Source organism: Sceloporus occidentalis, unplaced genomic scaffold (assembly GCF_023333645.1).
Source record: "Sceloporus occidentalis isolate IW3139 unplaced genomic scaffold, rSceOcc1.0.p SCAF_8, whole genome shotgun sequence".
NCBI lineage: Eukaryota > Metazoa > Chordata > Lepidosauria > Squamata > Phrynosomatidae > Sceloporus > Sceloporus occidentalis.
The window spans coordinates 49,038,531-49,059,049 of record NW_028316988.1 but is presented as its reverse complement, the minus strand read 5'-3'; the positions used below and the strand labels follow the sequence as shown (position 1 = coordinate 49,059,049).

The 20,519-nt window shown below is 42.9% G+C and overlaps 1 protein-coding gene across 3 annotated transcripts in view; it reads right to left on the bottom strand.

Moving 5' to 3' along the window:
• Window positions 1–20,519, bottom strand: part of OCRL (OCRL inositol polyphosphate-5-phosphatase) — a 46,106-nt gene that overhangs the window by 21,432 nt on the left and 4,155 nt on the right. For all 3 annotated transcript variants that reach the window (XM_089536616.1, XM_089536617.1, XM_089536618.1), the window contains exons 2-6: window positions 14,999–15,283; window positions 12,272–12,342; window positions 8,477–8,556; window positions 6,845–6,883; window positions 23–133 (exon numbers count right to left, since the gene is read on the bottom strand). In XM_089536616.1, coding sequence (XP_089392742.1) covers window positions 23–133; window positions 6,845–6,883; window positions 8,477–8,556; window positions 12,272–12,342; window positions 14,999–15,034 — 337 coding nt within the window. In that variant the 5' untranslated portion in view covers window positions 15,035–15,283. The remainder of the gene's footprint in view (window positions 1–22; window positions 134–6,844; window positions 6,884–8,476; window positions 8,557–12,271; window positions 12,343–14,998; window positions 15,284–20,519) is intronic.

The window sequence follows — 20,519 nt, the reverse complement described above, 5'->3', positions numbered from 1 at the left end:
CAAGATTGGGGGTAGTATTTACCTTTCTGAACTCTCAACACTTCAGCAAGAAAGGCCAAACATTGCTCTTCATCTGGAATCTCAAAGAGACGCTCTGCTGTCCAATCGCCTTGCACTCGAACCTTGCAGCCAGCTATAAATATACACAGAAAAAAACCACCGGTTCAGGAAACAGGGCACAATGGTGATAAGCAAAACAACCCAAACAGCTGAACCCATCTGAGTTTAAAAGGAAAGAATTGTACATTGAGGATAAAAATGCAACTTCATGCACTAGCTGATATGTTGTTGATGTAATTCAAGGACTGTAATGAATTTCTTTGTGCACACCAAGTTAATGAGCAAAATAGTCTTGCTCTGACACATGTATGTGAGAAATATATCACAACAGGGAGAGTAACCTTTATAACTTTAATCTGTAAATGAAACGGTAATCTGAGTAGACTCTGAGCCAAGAAGTAACCACACCTAGAGATATATGCTCTTTTGAATACTGGTCAGGCTTCCAAGAATCACCCAATACATTTTGACATATATATGAACTTTAGATATAAAATGCAACCCCCAACCCCCTCCCCCCACTCTTTAAAATATATGAACAAGAGACGGGGGCAATGGAGAATTAAGTTATATACATATTAAGCTATTACTCTATGTAGATTAGTGAAAGGTGCCTAAAGCAACTGTTAGTATAGAAGGTACCACAATAACTGCACTCACTGGCCTACTTCAGGTACACATATCTTGGCTGAGTAAGCCAAGATATGAATAAGGTTTTTCACCATGCATACAGCCTTTTGGTAAGAATCAAACTTGGGTCTTCTAATTGATCATGGTTTCCTGTTTTGGCCATATCAGGAAATTATGGCTACCAGTTTTGGAATACAACAGGATAATAAAGCCTCAAACCAAGGTTTAATATGATAGCTTTTTGCAAAGCTACTTACTTGATTTAGAGAAAATGGAAATTTATGGTGAATGATTTGACTGCTCATGTTGGAAAAGCAGGAGAAAAAGGACTGTATACGCAGGTAAAGTCTCAATTATCTTTCAGCTTAATAAACCTAAATTGATTAACTAAATGCAGCATTTGGCAAACACTGCATAAAACAACTGATTAATCTTCATTTTAAAAACAAGAAAATCTGGGGTATTCTAACAGCAACTTAAGTGATCAGGATCAAATGGGATTCTCTCCTGACATTCAAGAAAGTCAGGAAACAAGCCCTTCTGTCTTTTTTCACCTGGCGCTTCATATTTAATCCTAAAGAAACATGGTCAATTGCAAAATTCATTAGTTCAATAAAAAGAAGTTAGACAAGATGCAATTCTCTCTATCTCGTTCCTCCCATCAGAGCACTTGTAGTTTTAGGAGTGGTTTCCTCTCTGTGGCTGCACATGCTTCTGTATGAAACATCCTTGCAGGGGCACTCAGACTAAGAAATGAACATGAACATGTATTTGCAAGCACAGGGAATACACATTTAAAAGACAGCCCTCTTTTCCCATTGCATAGTCAATAAAGAATGCCTGTCTTATATGGTACAAATAAAGAAGAACTGAACAAGTGGCTAAAAAGGCTATAGGCCCTTGAGAAACAGCAAAAAGGGCTAGTTCCTTAAAATACAGGTGCCCTCTTGCTAGCCATGTGCACCAGGCAAGACTCTTAATACATGCACCTAGTTGGAAAGAGATCAACTAATACTTTCAGTGTCTTGGACAATTTGTATATAGATATCTATCAATATCTAATTTTGTACATTCGTGAAACAGATGTATTTTATGAATTTGTACTTTTTAAAAAGGACAAGCAGAAAAATCGTTTGTATTTATTCTTTGGTTCAAGTCCAATTCAGATGGGATTAAAATAGTTCCAGTTCAGGCTAATCAAATTTCATATAACAGCTTGGCACAGATCCTACACTTTCTTACATGAACAGGAACGGAAGAAGTGTAGGATCTGTGCCAAGCTGTTACATGAAATTTGATTAGCCCTTTGTTTTACCTGTGAGATGGTCTTTCTGCAGCGAACAGATAAACATCCTGATGTGGGTTGCTCCTCCCATTCACTCCAATAGGAATGTCGAAGCCTTTTTTGAGAGTGCCCACTTAGAGAGCAATCCTTCTTATAGGCCAACTGAAATCTAGAAAGAGGAATTGAGCCTGGGATGCTATCTGAGCTATTTCTCTTCCCTGGCTAACTATGTACATTGCTAAACTGTCTAAACACTAGCCCCAATCCCCAGGGTGGGGAGGATGTTTGTCCTTTAACTGATGGAAATTATCTCACAGGTAAAACAAATGGTTCTTTTCTGAGCAGTGTAGGGAGGAACATCCTGACGTGGGACACAGCATAGCTCCCCTGGGTAGGCTGGTGCTTGAGACTCATCCCTTGGGCAAGGCCAATTCCTTTGGTGGTGCTGACATGGGTGTTCCTGCCTGTCCTGTTTTTTCCCTTGTGGGTGCAGCCATTGCAAATAGGGCTGCAGCCTCCCAGAATATCAACTCCCTGATCTGAGCCATGACACTGAGGAGCGGACAATTTCATATCGCATCTGGGAAACTAAGGTACCCATGTGCTCACATTTTCCTGTGATGAGTTTCCTACCTCTATCTCTGGCCTGTTTCTGGCTTGGCATTGATGATGCACCTGGACCACAATACAGAGGGATTTCCCCTTACTCACTGGCTGCAGCAATTCCCTGGTCTAAATCTGTCTCTAGATTATGGATTCTCGCTCCAAGGAGCTCAGACAGAGAGGCTTTAGAGGTGCTGTTGTGTCTCCAGAGTGACTGGGGCTTTCCCCCCTCATCCTGAACCAATCTGGACACTCGAAGGAAGGGTCGAGGGAGTGGGTTAGGGATGAAGATAGAAATGCTATGTATAGTCATCTATAAATCTAAAACTTTATGCCCAAAAATTGACCCCAAAATCCCAGGTCGACTTATTTATGGGTCAGTATGGTAATGTGATAGCATCGTTTTCAGACTTCCTCATGTGGTGAGGAAGCGTTTCTTTTTCTCTTGAGCAGAGCAGAAAAAGTCCTGGATGACCGATTGCTGTTAAACAGAGTCCCTCTCTGCTCCTGCTGGCCTCCACTGTCTGGGGAGCAAAGGCTGAAATCAAAGTTGAAATGCTGAAGCAAAAAACCTCAATTAGAATCCCTCTTGCTGTGCACACACATACACACACTGAAGGAGCCTCCAAGTTTTACAATCAATTTATTCATGGGTCATAACAAAATCCATAATTTTGGCCCCAAAACCTGCCCTCTGTTATATGAGGTTGAGTTATAGTCGAGTATATATGGTAGATAGTAATATAGCTCAAGGGCTGAAAAACAAGAAAGAGAAGAAGCAATGAAGTGAAGTGAAGCTGAGTGTTTCCTATTGGAGCAAAAGGTAGCAACTAGACTGTAAGGAGGACTGCTACTCCTAGTGGGCATGCTCAGAAAAGGGTTCTACATTCCTGCTTATCGGAGAAAATGGTAGGAGCAACCCACATCAGGATGTTTTTCCCTTCACTGCTGAGAAATAAATATAAGGCACATTATTTATAAAGATCAGGTGTCATTTATCCTCATTCTGTCTCTTTAATCTGCTGGGGAATGCTACATCCCAGTGACTGAGAACATTTACAGGTCCTGCTATCCTTGCCTCAGTACCCTAAGAGTTTCCACTTCCAGACAGAGTAATCCCCTGTGCAAATTCATTCTCTTTCTCCCCACACCCATTCTCTATACAGAAAGAGAGATTATCTAGCTGGTGTTTACATTTAACAACATTCAAAACATCTTGGGAAGCATGAAGATTTAAAGATCCATCCAGAAGCTGAACCGTGTATCCAGTGAAGCTTCTTTCCCCACCCACATTGATTGGGTTGAAAACCTCTTCAGGCTTCCTAGATATGTGAAAATCTGCTCATTCACCTCTCTAACACTCAGAACCAGGCCTAGGTTAGCAAAAGGCATGCACTAAGCACACTGCTCTCCCTGGAACCATGAAGGTGAGTCCACCATTTGGGTTAGCAGAACACCTGCCATGTAAAAAGGCTGGCTGAGAACTGCAGCATAGAAGATGTACTCTGCAGTTCACGTAATGATACTGTCCATGTTTCCCTCATGCAGTTAGCAGTGCAAACTTACAGGTTTGCCATTTCCATAGAAATTTGTGTTCACACCTATTCATATAAAAGGGCCCTACCTGATCTTTATCTCTGTTTCTCTTATCTTCCTGCTACTTGTTATTTTCTATTTTTCTTTTTCTTTCTCTGTGGGTTCACAGGCTAATCAAACACATTCCTATTTCAATAAAAAAGTATGTATATGTTTGTAATGTACTGTATTTGTAAAGGTCATTTAATGGATGCCATGTATTGTCTTGCATTGCTTATCTTGTCTGGTTCATCTTGTCCCATTTTGTTGATTAACTCCTGCTATTAAGGGGCAGTAAGCCAATATGAGCACAACTCATCTTTTCAGGGCCTAACTCTTGAAGAGAGGTGAGTAAAAGAGGTCTGTGCAAACTCCAAAGATATATATCCTCTCAGACATGAGGTTACAGTATAGTATTTACTCTAATTTTGGATAAGAAAAAAAATCACTATGTCACATCAGGTGTTGTGCAATTTAACAGATCTCTTATTCTGAACTGGTGCCCCCCCCCCCAACATAAACATAGTTCTGCTTCAGTTCCATTTCAGATAGTGGCTTAGATTCTGCTGTAGGTCAGGAAAAGGAGGGGGGTGGGTGGCTTTGTGTTGGAGAAACTCTGAAAGAGCTAAAGATCAATCTTCCCTCAAAGGCTGCATAAAACAAGCCTCATGGGACTACGTCTCAGGTTGAGGAAACACCTCAGTCACTTCCAGTCTTGCTTTTGGCTGGTATATGCCCAGAAATGGAGGGTTTTTAGGAGGGAAGGTTGGGGTATGGGTGGTCTTTGCAGCTTGTCATGATTTTTGAATGAGGTCAACCACAGAATCACAAAAAATCATAGACTGGGCCATCCAGTCCAACCTCCTGCGGTGTAGGAATACACAACCAGAAATCCAGAAATCATAGACAAAACAACAACAACATGTGGGGCTTGAGGGCTTTGGGCCCAGAAGCTACATACATTTCATAAGCTGCAATTTCCCCACTGTGGAGAGGGTAGGACAATTTTCTGCCCCTGTACCCACCCAGGGGCTTAGACCAGTACATCCAGTGCAGCTTCAAAATCAGAGGTTTGTTGGGTGCAAAACATCACTTGCAAAAAGTTTTAAAAATTGGGTATGGAGTCTTTGGGGTTCATACCTTTGGTTGCAAAGGCCACATGTAGCCCATGGGCTGTATTTTGCCAACACTTTCATTACAACAAAGTGGGTCACACCAGTCTAACCACATTTTCCAATACTATGCCAGGAGGTATCCAATGTAATGGTTTTGTCAGGCTGTACAACAGCTACCAGACAGCACCTGGACACATCATGTCTCCCTCAACCCAAATGCCTATTGATTGGCTATGGGGTCAATCCCTTATGCTGTCACTGAGCTGTCTACTTTCACCCTCACTCTCCAGAAGCCCAGACCTCTACAAAAGTACACTGACAGAACTTCACACTTTGCCAGCTTCAATAAAATGTCGGCCAAAAATTTATTTTGGCTTAACTCAGTCTGACTCCTTGCCTAGGAAGAGCCCTAAATATCAATAAATTCTAGCATAAGCTATAAAAGGAGTAGGCAACCTGTGGATTTGGCAGTCACACTAACCTCACAGGGAATCTTGTAGGGTTGCCCCCCTAAAAAATGAGGGGGGGCACTAGGGGACCCAGAAACCCTAAAAATGGTTTTTGGCTACATGCAGCCCATGTGCCACATGTTCTCCACTCTTGAACTACAGAGATTGCATTACCCCCACTCTTCATGACACCTTTGTCTCTCTGGTCTTACATGTTAACATACCTTTCTCTAACCTGGTGTCTCCAATGTACTGGACTGTAACTAACACTCCCATTTCAGCCAGGTATTCTGGCTAGGGAAAGAGTTCTGGGAGTTCAAATCAAATATATCTGGAGAGAACCAGATTGAGAAAGACTCCCCTAATACTGTCTGTGACTACCACTCTTTCTGAAGGTTTCTTGGGTCTTCAAGTGACTCCAGTCTTTTTCCTTTTTTGCTTCCTAGTTCTGAGACTATTTTATTTTTTCAACTCTGCTCCTTAAGAATCCACTTTGTCCAAAAAGACTTTGGCACAATCTAACCTTCTCTAAAGAAGCACTCTGCATGAGATGTTGGTTGTGCCTGTCACTGACAGCCAACATCATGCTAGATAGGGGTAACGTGAATCATGATCCAACACATTTGGATGGTGCTGGTTTGGAGATGACTGTATTAATCTCAATTCCCCATAAGGAGGGTTGGAAAAACTACTTACAGATGTTGGATTGCAACTCTCACCAGCTTTAGCCAAAACAGTCAAAACTGAGGGATGATGGGAATTATAGTCCAATAACATTGGAGGCCCCTGCATTCACTACCCTACTGAAACTGAGCATAAGTACATGCAATCACATTGACTGCATGTTTTCCCCTTTCTCCATTTCCCCTTATATTCCACCACTGAATTTCACTTTGTAAGTGCCTCAGGGTGGAGACCTGCCTTTTGTAAAACACCATGCAGATGGATGTTGCAATAAGAAATCCTTTCACCTCCAGCAGATGCTTCCTTAGGAAAAATCACCCAGAGCCAGCAGGGTCAAGCAAAGGAGATGAGCAGGAACAAGGACAATGAGTCAGCTGGGAAAGAAGACACATCAATGACAGCAAAATCTATTTCTGACAGAACTCTGGTAAGGAGAGACTCACTGTTCGTTGCTATGTCGATTAGGAGAGTTTCTTCAGCCTCTGTAAGAGAAGAGAAAGGAAGTAAAGAGATGGCTGCACAGTTAAAAGGACCTAACACAAGTTACAAGTAGCACAAGAAACATAATTACTGAAGACCAATTTGCAGAAGTATGGCTCTCATTCAGCAGGTAGGCCCTCCACTAGCCATCTCCCTACCAACCTCTGTGGATTCACCTCCAGTTCAGGGAAAAGCCATTTTAATAAAGGCTCAAGAAACTCTCATTTGATGCTCAGAATTTCTTGTACCATACTGGGCCATACTTAACACTGGATTTACTTGTATTTGCTTCTACTTTCATTGCTGTTGAAGTTTCAATTGCTTATTTATTGTAAAATACAAATGAAAATTATATAGTGGATCCTTGGTGTCTGCTGGGTTTTGGTTCCAGAACCCCCTGTGGCTACCAAAATCCGTGGATGCTCAAGTCCCATTACAGTAAATACAATGGCTTAGTAAAATGGTGCCCTTTACATAAAATGACAAAATCAAGGTTTGCTTTTGGGGATTTATATTTTTTGGACTATTTTCAAGCCATGGATGGTTGAATCTGTAGATAAAGAAATCCGTAGATATGGAGGGCCACCTATATAAACACACACACACACACACACACACACACACACACACAAGAATAAGCACATCAAATGGTACAATCATTGAGATAAACCAAATACTGAAGAAGGCCTGAGCAGGCTGGGATTTCTGCAAGAGAGATGTTCCTGCTTCTAGAAAACTGGCTACAGGTCTACATAAATTCATCAAAGAGGCAACAGTAGAAGTGTCCATTTGACTACCTGAGTGGGAAACTTTAGGCACTGGGACAGAAATCTGGTCTTTCTTAACTCCCCAGATGACCATGCCCTCTTTCCCATGACTTTATCTGGTGGTTCCTCAGCTTCTGTACAAATTGTTCTACTATTCTCATAGGTTGAAATGTCTTAACTAATGCTTCGTTACTGACAATTTAGAGTTTTTAATTAAAATATGCTGGTATTATTAGTTCTACCCTTTCTCCTTTGGCCACAACCATTAAGAGAGCCACACATTCCCACTCCTGACCTAAATAGTACCACCAAGGGGCTACAGAATGATCATTCTGCACTACAGGAAGTAGCCTCATAATAAGTTAGTCCATAGTTCACACATCACCATTATCTAGCTTGCGTAACAAAGCAAGATCCTCCACATATCTTGGATTGTGGCTTCCAGCATCCCTGATCATTGACCATGCTAGACAGGGATGCTGGGAGTTGCTGTCCAAAACCTCTGAAAGGTCACAGTGTTTCAGAAAACTAATTTCTGTTAAATGACAGTAGCTCTCAAAGGCTTCAGAGAGGACTCTTTCCCTACTTACCCAGTGAATGAGTGGGAAATTTTACTTGGAAAGCAGGATACTCCCCCAATAGGATCCATTCCTTCTTCTGATAAGGGACTGTCCTGGAATTTCCATTTTGGTCTCAGCCTAAAAACCTTGGTCATAATTTCCATTTGTGAATTTGGGGTTATAATATTAACCTTTCCCATTTTGCTGCCAGGAAACAATGAATGGCTACAAAATGAATGGCTACAAAAGTGTGAAGAAAACTGGGTACCTTGCAAGCATTTAAAACGACTGTTGATAGGAATGTTCTCTTGAACAGGGGCTTCTTTCTCCCAGGAACGAATAATTAAACTGGAACAAAATAGAAAGGCATGTTAAGTGCATTAATTACAGGATTGAGGAATTAAGGCAGTTGAGGAAAGGACAAAGAAATCCCTAATTCTGCTCTTCCAGGCAAAAATAATTCTGTTCTACAAATACTTGATAATTTCCACATAAAGCAGGGAACATATTATCCTCACTTTTCAGCCAAAACCTTCTATTTTCCTCTTTGCAAGATCTTTCAAACGTAAGCTTTATATAGCTTTTTTAGTGTCAAGGATGGAAGCACTTGCATCCATCTAATTTAAAGATACTGGAAGAAATTACTAATCTGGCATTGATTTCCCATGCACTCTGAAGCATGACATCTTCAAGACAATCTATCATGCAGAAGACACAGAGATGTTCTCTGCTGCTCCAGAGAACAGGACTAGATGTATGGATGCAGCGAAGCAGCATTCAGATAAACCAAATAAATAGTTCCTAACAGCAGGAACTGTTCATCCCCAGGAGCTGCAAGGACTCCTTCACTGGATGTATTTAAGTAGAATGTTAATTAGCTTGTGGGTTCCACTTTGCTGAGGTGTTTGGAGGCTTGCTTGTGGGTTTGTTTGTCCATCTTGTCTTGCTTGTTTGTTTTTCATACAAACCGTGATAGAGCACATCATCTAAGGAGGAGGAGCTACTGCTGAGAGGAAGTGAGTCACTTACTTGCTTGGGGTGATGGTGGAGCAAGAGCTTATGAAAGGAGCATTTTGCATAAGAATTTAGTGAGGGAGACCTGCAATTATTATGTTAGCTATATTCAAGACAAGGAACCTGATAAGGGAGTATTAGTGACCATCTGCAATATCTCTGCCATGTTGTTTTTCTTTCTAAGGGTTTAGAAGGCTATACCTGGAACAAATGAGCTCCCTTAGGTGTAGTACAACTGATTCCATATCCTCCCCTTGGGCAATGATTCTGAAACACAGGAAAACTTCACAAGATGTCTCTAGAGGTGTGCAGTCTTTCTAGAATGAAGATCACATATGTGACAAAGTGGCTGCCAAGACTAATAAGCCCACTTTTCCTTTGGATCCATGTGAGAACAAATTATGCTACCAGTATATTGTATATGACTATAAGGGTCCAGGTAAGAAGCTGAAGAACCCTGGAGCACTGGTTGTTTTCTTATCAACCCTTCCTGTTGAAAGTCTTGGCCCAGGAAGAAAAAGCTGAATGCTGGAAATCAACAACTGGCTGCTCAGATAGTATTGTCAGGAAAAAAATTAGCTTCTTGGATGATGATGATGATTATTATTATTATTAACCTTTATTTATATAGCCCTGTAAATTTACACAGCGCTGTACATACAATCTTTTAGTTAGACGGTTCCCTGTCCTCAGGCTTACAATCTAAGAAGACACGACACAAAAGGAGAAGGGAGTGGTGGTGGGGAATGGGATCAGGTCCAGCAGATCTTCTCCACCTCTGAGGCCTGGACCAAGGCAGATGGACTGGAGGAAGGGCTTGGCTTCTTAATGGATGCTTAAAAGGAGGCTTCCTGGGTCAGAGAGGGGCTCGCCTCTGGGAATGCTTCTCTAAACAATATAGTCTTTAACTCAGTTTTGAAACTGGGTAGAGAAGTGATGATGTGTGCATGTGGGGGAAGAAGGTTCCAGGAGTAAGGGGCAGCAAGCGAGAAGGGACGAATCCAGGAGGGGGCAGTGGTAGTCCTACACTGTGACAGGAGATCTTGACTACCAGAGCGGAGGGTGCGAGTAGGAATGTAAGGAGAAAGAAGGTCAGATCAGTAAGGAGGGGCCAATCCATGGAGGGCTTTGAAAGTCAATAACAAAAGCTTGAGACCAGGAGTCAAATTCCACCTTGGTCATGAAAACCCAGTGGGTGACCATGGGCAAGTCACACTCTCTTAGCCTCAGAGGATGGCAATGGTGAACCCCCTCTGAAGAAACATGCCAAGAAAAACTCATGACAGGTTCACCTTAGGGTCACTGTAAGTTGGAAATGATTTGAAGGCACACAGCAACAGTAACAACAAAGTAATCAAGGGCCCGTTCCGCACGGGCGAAAAGTAGTGCCGCGCAAGTACTAGGGTTAGAAAGGGGCGTCCTTTCCAGACGCCTCTAACCCTAGTACGTGCTCGGCGCATACAAAATGGCGGCGCTTTTTGGGTGGTCTGTAAAGCGCCAAAAATATGTAACATAACAAATTTTAAAAGCTGTCTATTCAGTGATGGTTTTAGGTAGGAAAAAGAAATCAAACTGTAATAAGTCTTACTTGTTTAATTATATTAAAAAATCTATACTATTTGATTTCCTTATTGAAAGAAGGATTAAATATACTGGACAAAGCAATACGGAATCATGGAAAGATAAATGGGAAATTGGGAGAAAGTAGAAGAAAAACAGGATACGAAAATATGAACCATCTCCAAGAATGATTAATTTAAATAGAATGTTTACCCTCTGTGTGGCCATTTGTGGGAAGGGGGAAAGGGAGCAAAACAAATTGTATTATGACTTATGGATCATATAATCTGTACTATGAAAAGAAAGAAAGGAAAGGAAAGAAAGAGGCTTTAAACTGGATCTTATGGTGGAGGAAATAGTATTTCAAAGGAAAAGGGAATGCCAAGTGCTGAGGACAGTAATGCCAATGATGCAGAGGAAACTGGGGGTGCGGGTACACGAACTTACCAAAGGTCAAGAAAAAAACAAGAAAGAAGCTACTGGAGGAAATGACCCATTGCCTGAGATCCTGCACAAATACAGAGTATAAAGCTGTGTACACACAGCTCTGCATCTCTTCCCCTCCCCTGGCAAATGCCAAGGACCTTGGCACACTGCTATGGCTGCTGAATGTCCATGGAGAGAAAGAAGGGAGGACACTGAACAGAGGAACCTGCCTCCCATTTCTGCTGTAGTTTCCCAGTGACAAAGGAAGAGGAACATTGTGTTGCCAAAGCAATTTGCAAGATTCACAGGATTAATAGTTCTGGATCTAAAATGGGAGAACCAAGTTCAGTTATTTGCTCAGCTGACAAAACTCCCAAGGTAACACTGAAAGTCACTCCAACTACAATCTTATGCACTTTTCTGGGAGTTAGCACCATTAAATACTGTGATACGTGATTACAGTAAAAGCATAAAGTGTATGCCTAACACTGAGCTGGTTTCTCACCTTAACAGAGTTCTGACAGGTTAAAATCATGGGCCATTTTTATATTATCTCTCTGTTTTGTTTCCACTGGAATCCTGGGCAGCAAGCAACACAGAAGCTGCTGAGCAAACCATGTGTCTGAGCAGATTCTGAACTAAACTTTCCTTATGTTCCAAACTATGACACGGTCCACCACAGCCTCCAAAGGATAAAATGATACCATAATTCTAGAAATGGGCAGGGGGAAAAAGTAACGCAAACAGCCTAACACCAGGAAATGTTTCTGCAATAATAATCTGATGCTGCCACCTCAAAAAGTGACAAGTAACAACAATGTTGTAGCCAACTTCCTTCTGGAAGAATGAACACTTGGAGGAAAAGTATCTGTGTATGATATTAGTCAAGCAAGGGCCACACAACACACACACACGGCATACAGGGATCTGTCTATGTCCAGTCCAGCACTTCAAACCTCCACAGATCAAGCCAGGAGGGGCCCTCTCTGCCAATAAGTACAAGTAAGTCTGTGTGTGTGTGTGTGTGGTGAAATTATATGTTCACACTCAAGTGGCAACTCACTCATACTCCCCACCACGCTGTGCCAGGCTCAGCTCACATGGTATTCGACGACCGGCAGTCACCTCCAGACCCTGAAGAAGAGCTAAGAAAAAGGAAAAAAGGAAGAAATCCGCACCAACCCCTGCCCTCCCAAACAACTCTTAAGTACAGACACACACTTTCTCACTACTGTTGTACCTTCAGTTCATAAAGGTATGGCTCTCTCACAACTGTAATGTCTAATCTAGCCCTTCCTTCTCTAGCAATAACTGTCCCACCCTGCCACAATTTAATTTCTAAAGAGAGATTGAAGTAAAGAGGGGAAACTAAAGCTTAAAGGAAGCCCTACCCATATTCCAGATCCACCAAGGGTAGCAAGCTTGGCCTGCTCAGCAGCTAAACATGCATTAGAATAGCAAATTCCCCAGCTGAGTACCACCAGTAGTTCTAAAAACAGGTTCCAGTGCAGAGCTGTCAAGCCTGCTTTTGAGCATTTGACTAAGATCTGATATGCAAATTTCATATCAACATGAAAACTGTTGTTGTTTTTCTGGATATATCCAAAGGATTATCTTTCCTAAAACCTTGAAGCCAACAGTGCTACCCTTTTCTTGCCTACAGCAAAAAAGAAGGCAACAACCCCCCTTACTATTGGACAGACATAGTACCTCCTATTCACAGATACGCTATCCCTAGATATGGAGTTTCCATTCTGCTTCAGCAGCTAACACAGCAATTGACAGACTTCTTCAATATGAGGTGGCCTTTTAAAGCACCTTAAGGACACATCCCAGACAGTAATACTCATGAAACAGGCAGTGCCAGTGATTTCTAAGGAAGAATGCCCAAGGTTTTGTAGTAAGAAAGCAAAGTTTATATTTGTCCCTGGAGATGGAACCCAGAGGGACCAACCTTTTTCCTGCAATGGGATTTTGTAGTACCTTTGAGACTGAGGTCCAAAACACACTGCAGAAATAACCCAGTTTGAGACCACTAGGGGGTCCTGGAAAATAGTTTATTGTGGCACCAGAGCTCTCTGACAGAGAAGGCTAAATGTCCCACGAAACTCAGTTTCCCATAATTCCCTAGCAATGAGCTAGGGCAGTTAAAAATGGTCTCAAACTGGGTTATTTCTGCAGTGTGTTTTGGACCTAACTGAAAGAGAAAAGTTGGTAGCATGAGCTTTCGTAGACTTCCTCAGATTCATGCTACTCCTTTCAAATGATAGCTGAGGGTTTGGGACTTGAACAGCGTCAATCCATTTAGCATGCCTTATCCCCCAACGACCACCATTACAACTAAATTTGTCACCTTCTCTCCACACCCACAACATTTTGCAATCCTATGGACATTCCCACACAGACTTCTTATATAGGTTTGTCCCTGGACTTTCCACTCCATCCTATGCATCAAGTCAGTCAAGTCTAGAAAGGCTCTTACTCCCAGCTGCTTTCCTTCAGTTAGCCTCAAAGGAGCTACAAGATCCCTTTGCAGACTATGGTCCTATCCACAGTGCGGAAATAATCCACTTTGAGAGTGCTTTAACTGCTTTGGTTCAATGCTAGGGAATGCTGGGTACTGTAGTTTTGTGAGACACTGAGCCTTCTCTGTCAGAGAGCTCTAGTGCCACAATAAACTACAATTCCCAGGATTCCCCAGCACTGAGCTAGGGCAATTAAAGCAGTGTCAGCCTGGATTATTTCTGCAGTGTGTTTTGGACCTAATTTTCCAGATTAACATGGCTATGCCTTTGTGTGTTGTTGTGGTTTGAGCGTTGAACTGCAACTCTGGAGACCAGGGTTCGAATCCTGCTTGGTCATGTAAACCCACTGCGTGACCATAGGCAAGTCACACTCTCTCAGCCTCAGAGGATGACAATGGCAACTTCCCCCCAAAAAGAAGCTTGCCAAGAAAACCCTGTGATGGGGTCGCCGTAAATAGGAAACTACTTGAAGGCCCACGACAACAACAGCAGCAACAACAACAAGCCTTTGAATTCTACAATCTTCCCCTGGCTGTGATTAAAGTCAAAATCTCGAACAGCGACCATCACCCACAGATCACCCCATATTTATTGTAAGATCCTTCTGGAGAGGTGAGATATAAATAAAACCTATTATTATTATACAGTATATTATAATATTCCATCTTTTGCCTTCCAGAAGGCCCCCATCCCTCACAACAGTCCGAAACACACTGCAGAAATAGCCCAGTTCGAGACTGCTTCAACTGCCCTGGCTCAGTGCTAGGGAATTCTGGGGGACTGTAGTGTTTGTGAGACATTTAGCCTTCTCTGTCAGAGAGCACCATAAACTTCAATTCCCAGGATCCCCCAGCACTGAGCTAGGACAGTTAAAGCGGTCTCAAACTGGGTTATTTCTACAGTGGGTTTTGGACCAATGAAGCACCAACTTACCCAACCCTTGTTTAACTTGCAACCCTTCCACAAACACAGAGGCAGCACCCACACTGGAGAAATAACCCGGTTTGGCACCGCTGTCTGGCTCAAGGCTATGGAATTCTGGGAGGGCTCCGCTCTGGGCCCCACAACAAACTCCAACTCCCAGAATTCCATAGCCTTGAGCCAGAAAGAGTTATAGCGGTGCCAAACCGGGTTATTTCTCCAGTGTGGATGCAGCCTTAGAGAGACCACCCCCAATTAGCCTCACAGGGGCTCCTCCCCATCCATCCCCAGCATTCCCCCTTCCAAAAGCCCTTCCCAAAGGCTGGAAGCAAGGGAAAGGATACAGAGAGGCTCCTCTTCCCAGAGGCGGAGGGCTCCATAAGGGAAGGAAGGCAGGGCCTGGCTGCCCTCCTGGCTCCAGGCGCGCTCCCGAGCCCCTCGGCCGCGCGCTCTCCCGCAGCACACACACAGAGAGAGAGAGAGAGAGAGGGCAAAGGCAAGCGAGGAGGAGGGCTAGAGCGGCGGCGGCGCTTCCGGTTTCTCTACAGCGCTGCTCTGCCCCCTGCCGGCCGGAGGGCGCTGTCGCACTTAGGAATCTGCAAAGAGGTCTTTTTGCAGCACCTTTGAGACTAGAAAGAAAGACGTTGGGTGAGCATGAGCCCTTCCTAGACTTATAATGTTCAGACTAAAAAGAGAGGGTTTTTAAAATAGCTATTAATTACTGATCACAATGATCAATGACTTGGACTTGAGAGTTCCTGCATGGCAGAATGGGGTTGGGCTGGATGGCCTCCCTGGCCTCTTCCAACTCTACGGTTCTGTGACTCAATCAAAGAAGCCGCAGCCATGAGCAGCAGAGTGACTGAGGGTGGAGTGACTTGGAGGCCGTAGGGTTCATAGAGTTGATACAGGTCAAAGTCAACTTGAAGGCGGCTAACAACAACAAAAGCAGGTAGAGAGCCAGCATGGTGGAGTGGTTTAAGTATTGAACTATGACTCTGGAGAGTCCCTGCTCAGCCATGGAAACTCAGCGAGTGATTTTGGGCAAGTCACAGCCTCTCAGCCCCAGAAAACCCCATGGCAGTTTCATCTTACTTGGAAGTGAAGGCACACAGCAACAAGGAGGTCAATGTAAAATCCAGTAAAACGGTGTCCATTATATACAATGGCAAAATCAAAGGTTGCTTATTTTTTATCCATGGATTCAAGCATCCACAGCTCAGAAATATTCAAACAGTATGTGAATTTCAAACAACAATGCTCGATTTTGCCATTTTCTATAAGGGCACCATTTTACTACGCCACTGTATTGAATGGGACTGGAGCATCCACGGATAGGCCCTGGAACTAAACCCTTGGATGCCAAAGGCCCATTGTATTCAGTCCTTCCAGAGAAGGTATGTTTTTCTTTATCAGTGGCTTTGAAGTACAAATGGGAGGTCTTTCTTATGTTCATGTGCTGCTTGTGATTATAGGAATCTGATTGACCAGAGAATTAGAGAGGCTTGTGGTCTGGGCTCACTGTACTCATACCATTGAAATGAGGAAAGCTTGGGGTAACAGTGATTGGATTTCTTGTGTGGAAGGACTATGCACTCCACTCAGTTCTGTTACAGTTCTGGTTTTCTAAAAACCAAATGTCTAGATTCGAAATTATTTAATTATAAGTGTAATTTTTCAGTAATTCGGAGTACTGTTATCAAGCCCTGACTGCCACAGTATTTCCAATTCCATGTATGGTTAAGAAAGCTGGACAGTGAAGAAGGCGGACAGGAAGAACATCAACTAATTTGAAATGTGGGGCTGGAGGAAAGTTCTGTGGATACTTTGAATGCCGAGTGGCTAAATAGATGACTCTGAATAGAAATCGGAATGAATGGAAAGTTTGAAATCTCCCTAGAAGCCAAGTGGTTGCCATACTTTGGCCATATCACAAGACAATGTAACTCACTGAAAAATATGGCAATGCTTGGCAAAGTGGAAGGCAGTAGAAGACAAATACCACATTATAGGGGAACTGATTCAATCAAAGATGCTACAGCCCTGAGTTTACAAAATCTGAGCAGAGTTGGGGATAACTGGGTTTCTTGGAGGTTTCTCATTCATAGGGTTATTGTAAGTAGACTTGATGGCAAATAACCCAAAAACATTTTTTATCTTGTATCCTGTTCTGCTTGATGGATCTCAAGGGTTTTAGCAAAAACTGATCTCACAAGCCTGCTTCTTTTTATTATTATTTTTGGGTGGCAGGGTGAGGTTGTATGTTTAAGCTTATCTGAATTTCTGTTGTACATATTTATGAAATAATTTGCTGCTTTAATATGTGAATTATTTTTAGTCAACAGGTTGTCCTTGAGTGAGATCAGCAATATATGCAATTCCCCAAATAGAAAAACCTTCATTTTAAAGCAAAAAGTTATTGTCGGAGACTGAGCTATATCTCCAAAAGGAAGGGAGGAAGCAGAAGATCTCTCATGTAGAAGGCCTGAAAGGTAGCACAGGTTTTTATAATGTCGACATCTATAAATAGCATGTTGGCAGCATTGTTTCATGTGCATCTTAACTAGTCCAGTCTAGATGTATTTGAAGGAAGGAATTCTCATTGTGTTTGATGGACTTAGTCCTAGGTAAGCCAGATATATAGCATCCTTCTTATAAAGCTGCCTCAATAGTACTTGGATGGGGGACCAGATGTGAATGGGGCAAGGGCTACAACTTAATAGCCTTTGTATGGAAGAAGTCCAAGGTTTAACCCAAGCATTTCCAAGTGGGGCTAAGACAGAATCCTCCTTGAAATTTCAGAGAACCACTGCCCATCAGAGTTGACAATACTCTGCTAGTCAGATCCAGTGGTCTTAAGTCAGTCTAAGCCACCTTCCTATGTTCCTAACTGCTGTCTCTCTAGACATGACACTATTCATCGTATTAGCAATTGTGTGAATAAACCATCAGGAGAAGCACCCTAGTGGTGATGGTGATGGGGGACCATTGGATGATTTGTTTTAGATACATCTAACAGGTACATGCACAGCTCTCCAATCTTGATTTTTTTTGCTCCAATCCAATTGACTTTTGTATGTGGAATGGGTCATTATCTTGTTCGTTGCCTCTTGGGCCAACCCTGTTCCCTGAAAGCTTCTATTTGTTCCATGGAGAAAGATGTAATGTTTAGAATCCTGTTGGTGACTTCTTCTTTTGCAGAAGGAGTATCCAGTACCTTCTTCGCTTAGTTAACCCCTTGCACATGCAATCCACCTGGTATTTGCCATTACCATTTAGTAGCCAAGGCAGGGTACCAGCTGCATTTCTATAGCTAGATGCATACAGAAGATGTTATCCTTCAGGGGACCATTGGGACATCTGGGAAGATGATATCTTTGGTGTGCTTGGCTGGAGAAACACATTGAGATGCTGGCTGAATACCTCCTGTCCTTTCCTGGATACTAAATGGCCATGGGGAGATACTGGCAGATGCCAGGTAAGTTGCACACCTGAGAGGCAGAGGCACATGTGTCGGAGCTTTACACTTTGTCAAGCTGATGCACGATCTCGGCCACATGTTGTCTGTTCTGGTCTTTAAGTGATGATACTGGGAGAGCACACTGCTTTTGAATGAAATGCATGCTCAGAGAACAAAATCCTTATTTTCTTCTGCACCCCTGTCTGTGGATAGGAAGGCAGCCTGATGGAGGCATCTATCAATAAACCATGGGAAAGAATTAATCACACCCATCTGGTGTTGCCACTGAGATAATATTATCTGCTGCTCCTTCCACCTACTTTTTGCTTTAAAATAAAATCAAGAGAACGATCACAGATACCTCAGCATTATGCAAAGTTTGAGACTATCTGTCTGTTTTTGTCTCTCGCTGTCACACACAGTTGCTGAAAAGAGCAAAGCTCAGGATCACTAAATGAAATCTGATTGAATTGCTCGGCAACCTATTTGCAAAGGCACATCTGACACACCATACAGCAGAGTAGTAATGTTTTTTCCCCTTTTGCCTTCTTTAAACTTTACAGGAGGTACAATTTATGCCTGAAGAACCCTCTAGAGGCGGCTGCCAGGGTTAACATTTTTAATTTCCTGTTTAATTAGAGCTGGTGATGGGTAAACCAGGCGCTCCATCACCAGTGGCAGCATGTACTGTAAATTTCAGCTTCATCTACTCGCTCGAGCGACCCTGGAGATTACAACTACATGAATATGAATGAAGTTTCTTTATATTTCGACAAGCACAAAAGCTATCTCTCAAACCAGCGCTGTAAGGAGTTTGTTTCTTTTCTCATAGTTGGTCTGTCTTGGAACCCTTGTGCATTGCAAATGTTTCCAGGGAATCTTGTACCCCAGACAATTGCCAAACTTGTTTGTCAACTGCTTTCAGTACCATCACGCATGGTATCCTTCTGGGCTGCCTTGCTGGGATGGGACTTGGAAGCATTATTTTACAGTGGTTCCATCTTTCCTGGAGGGATGAGCTCACAAGATGGTGTTGGTGGACTCCTGTTAGACTCCCTAGCTGTTGGCCTGTGTGGGATCCCTCAGGATTTTGTTTCATCCCCCATGCTACTTAACATATACATGAGATTGCTGGGAGAAGGTGGTCCAGAGTTTTGAGGTGTGATGCCATCAGTATGGAGATGACCCCCAACTACTCCTTTCCATCCCAATCCAAGGAGGTTGTCCTCATCCTAAACCAGTGTTCGTCATCAGTAATGGGTGAATGAGGACAAACAAATTAAAGCTTGGTCCAGGGAAGCCAGAGGTTCTCTTGATCAGTCCTAAGGCAGATCAAGGAATAGGGATTCAGCTTGTGTTAGATGGGATAACACTCTCCCTGAAGATACAGGTTTGCAGTTTAGGTATACAGTGCGCCCAAGCTGTACACGGACATGCCATATGTGGCTTTCAGCTTACACTGAAGCCACACTGTAATATAAATGGTGTGTGCACACGTGGTGCGCATGCTGCACCGCACCACATGCATGAGCCCCACTGTTTCCAATGGAGCTTGAGCATATGCATTTTTTGCCTTATATGGGGGCCCCGCTGTACTCCTGGACTCGGCTTTGAACCTGGAGGCCCAGGTTTCTGTGGTGGCCAGGAGTGTTTTTTTCACATTTAAACCTTGTGTGCCAATTGTGCCCATTCCTTGATACATCAAATCTGGCCATGATGATACATTCCATTTAGTCTTCTATAACACACTCTACTTGGGGCTGCTTTTGAAGAGTGTTCAGAAACAAAGTTGGTCCAAAGAGCTGCAGCCAGACTGTTAACTTTGATAGGATGCAGAGATCATACAACACTCCTGTTGAAACAGCATCACTGGCTGCCAGTTTCATAGAATCATAGAATTGTAGAGTTGGAAGAGACCACAAGGGCCATCCAGTCCAACCCCCTGCCATGCAGGAAATTGTTTCCAGGCAGAAGTCAAAGTGCTGGTTATGACCTATAAAGTCCTATATGGCTGAGATCCAGGTTGCTTGGCAGACCATCTCTCTCTGTATATGCCAGCCTGGGCCTTGAGACCACTAGGAAGGCCCTTTCTCAGTCCCACCACCACTGCAGGCATGGTTGGTTGGGACTTCTCAGTGGCTGCCCCTAGACTGTGGATTTCCCTTCCCAGGGAGGCCAAAATGCCCTCTTACTTCCTTGTTGTTCTTCCATTATCAGGCTTAAACCTTTTTATTCAGGAAGGTTTTTTAAAAACATTTTTAAAGAACAGGAATGGGGATGCTGTACTGTTTTAATTGTACTTTTTAAAAGAGCTTTGATCTTTTAAAATTGCATTTTATTATTTTAATTTGTGATGTGTTTTAATACTGCAATAGTTTAATTCTATTTTAATTCTCACTTTTTGT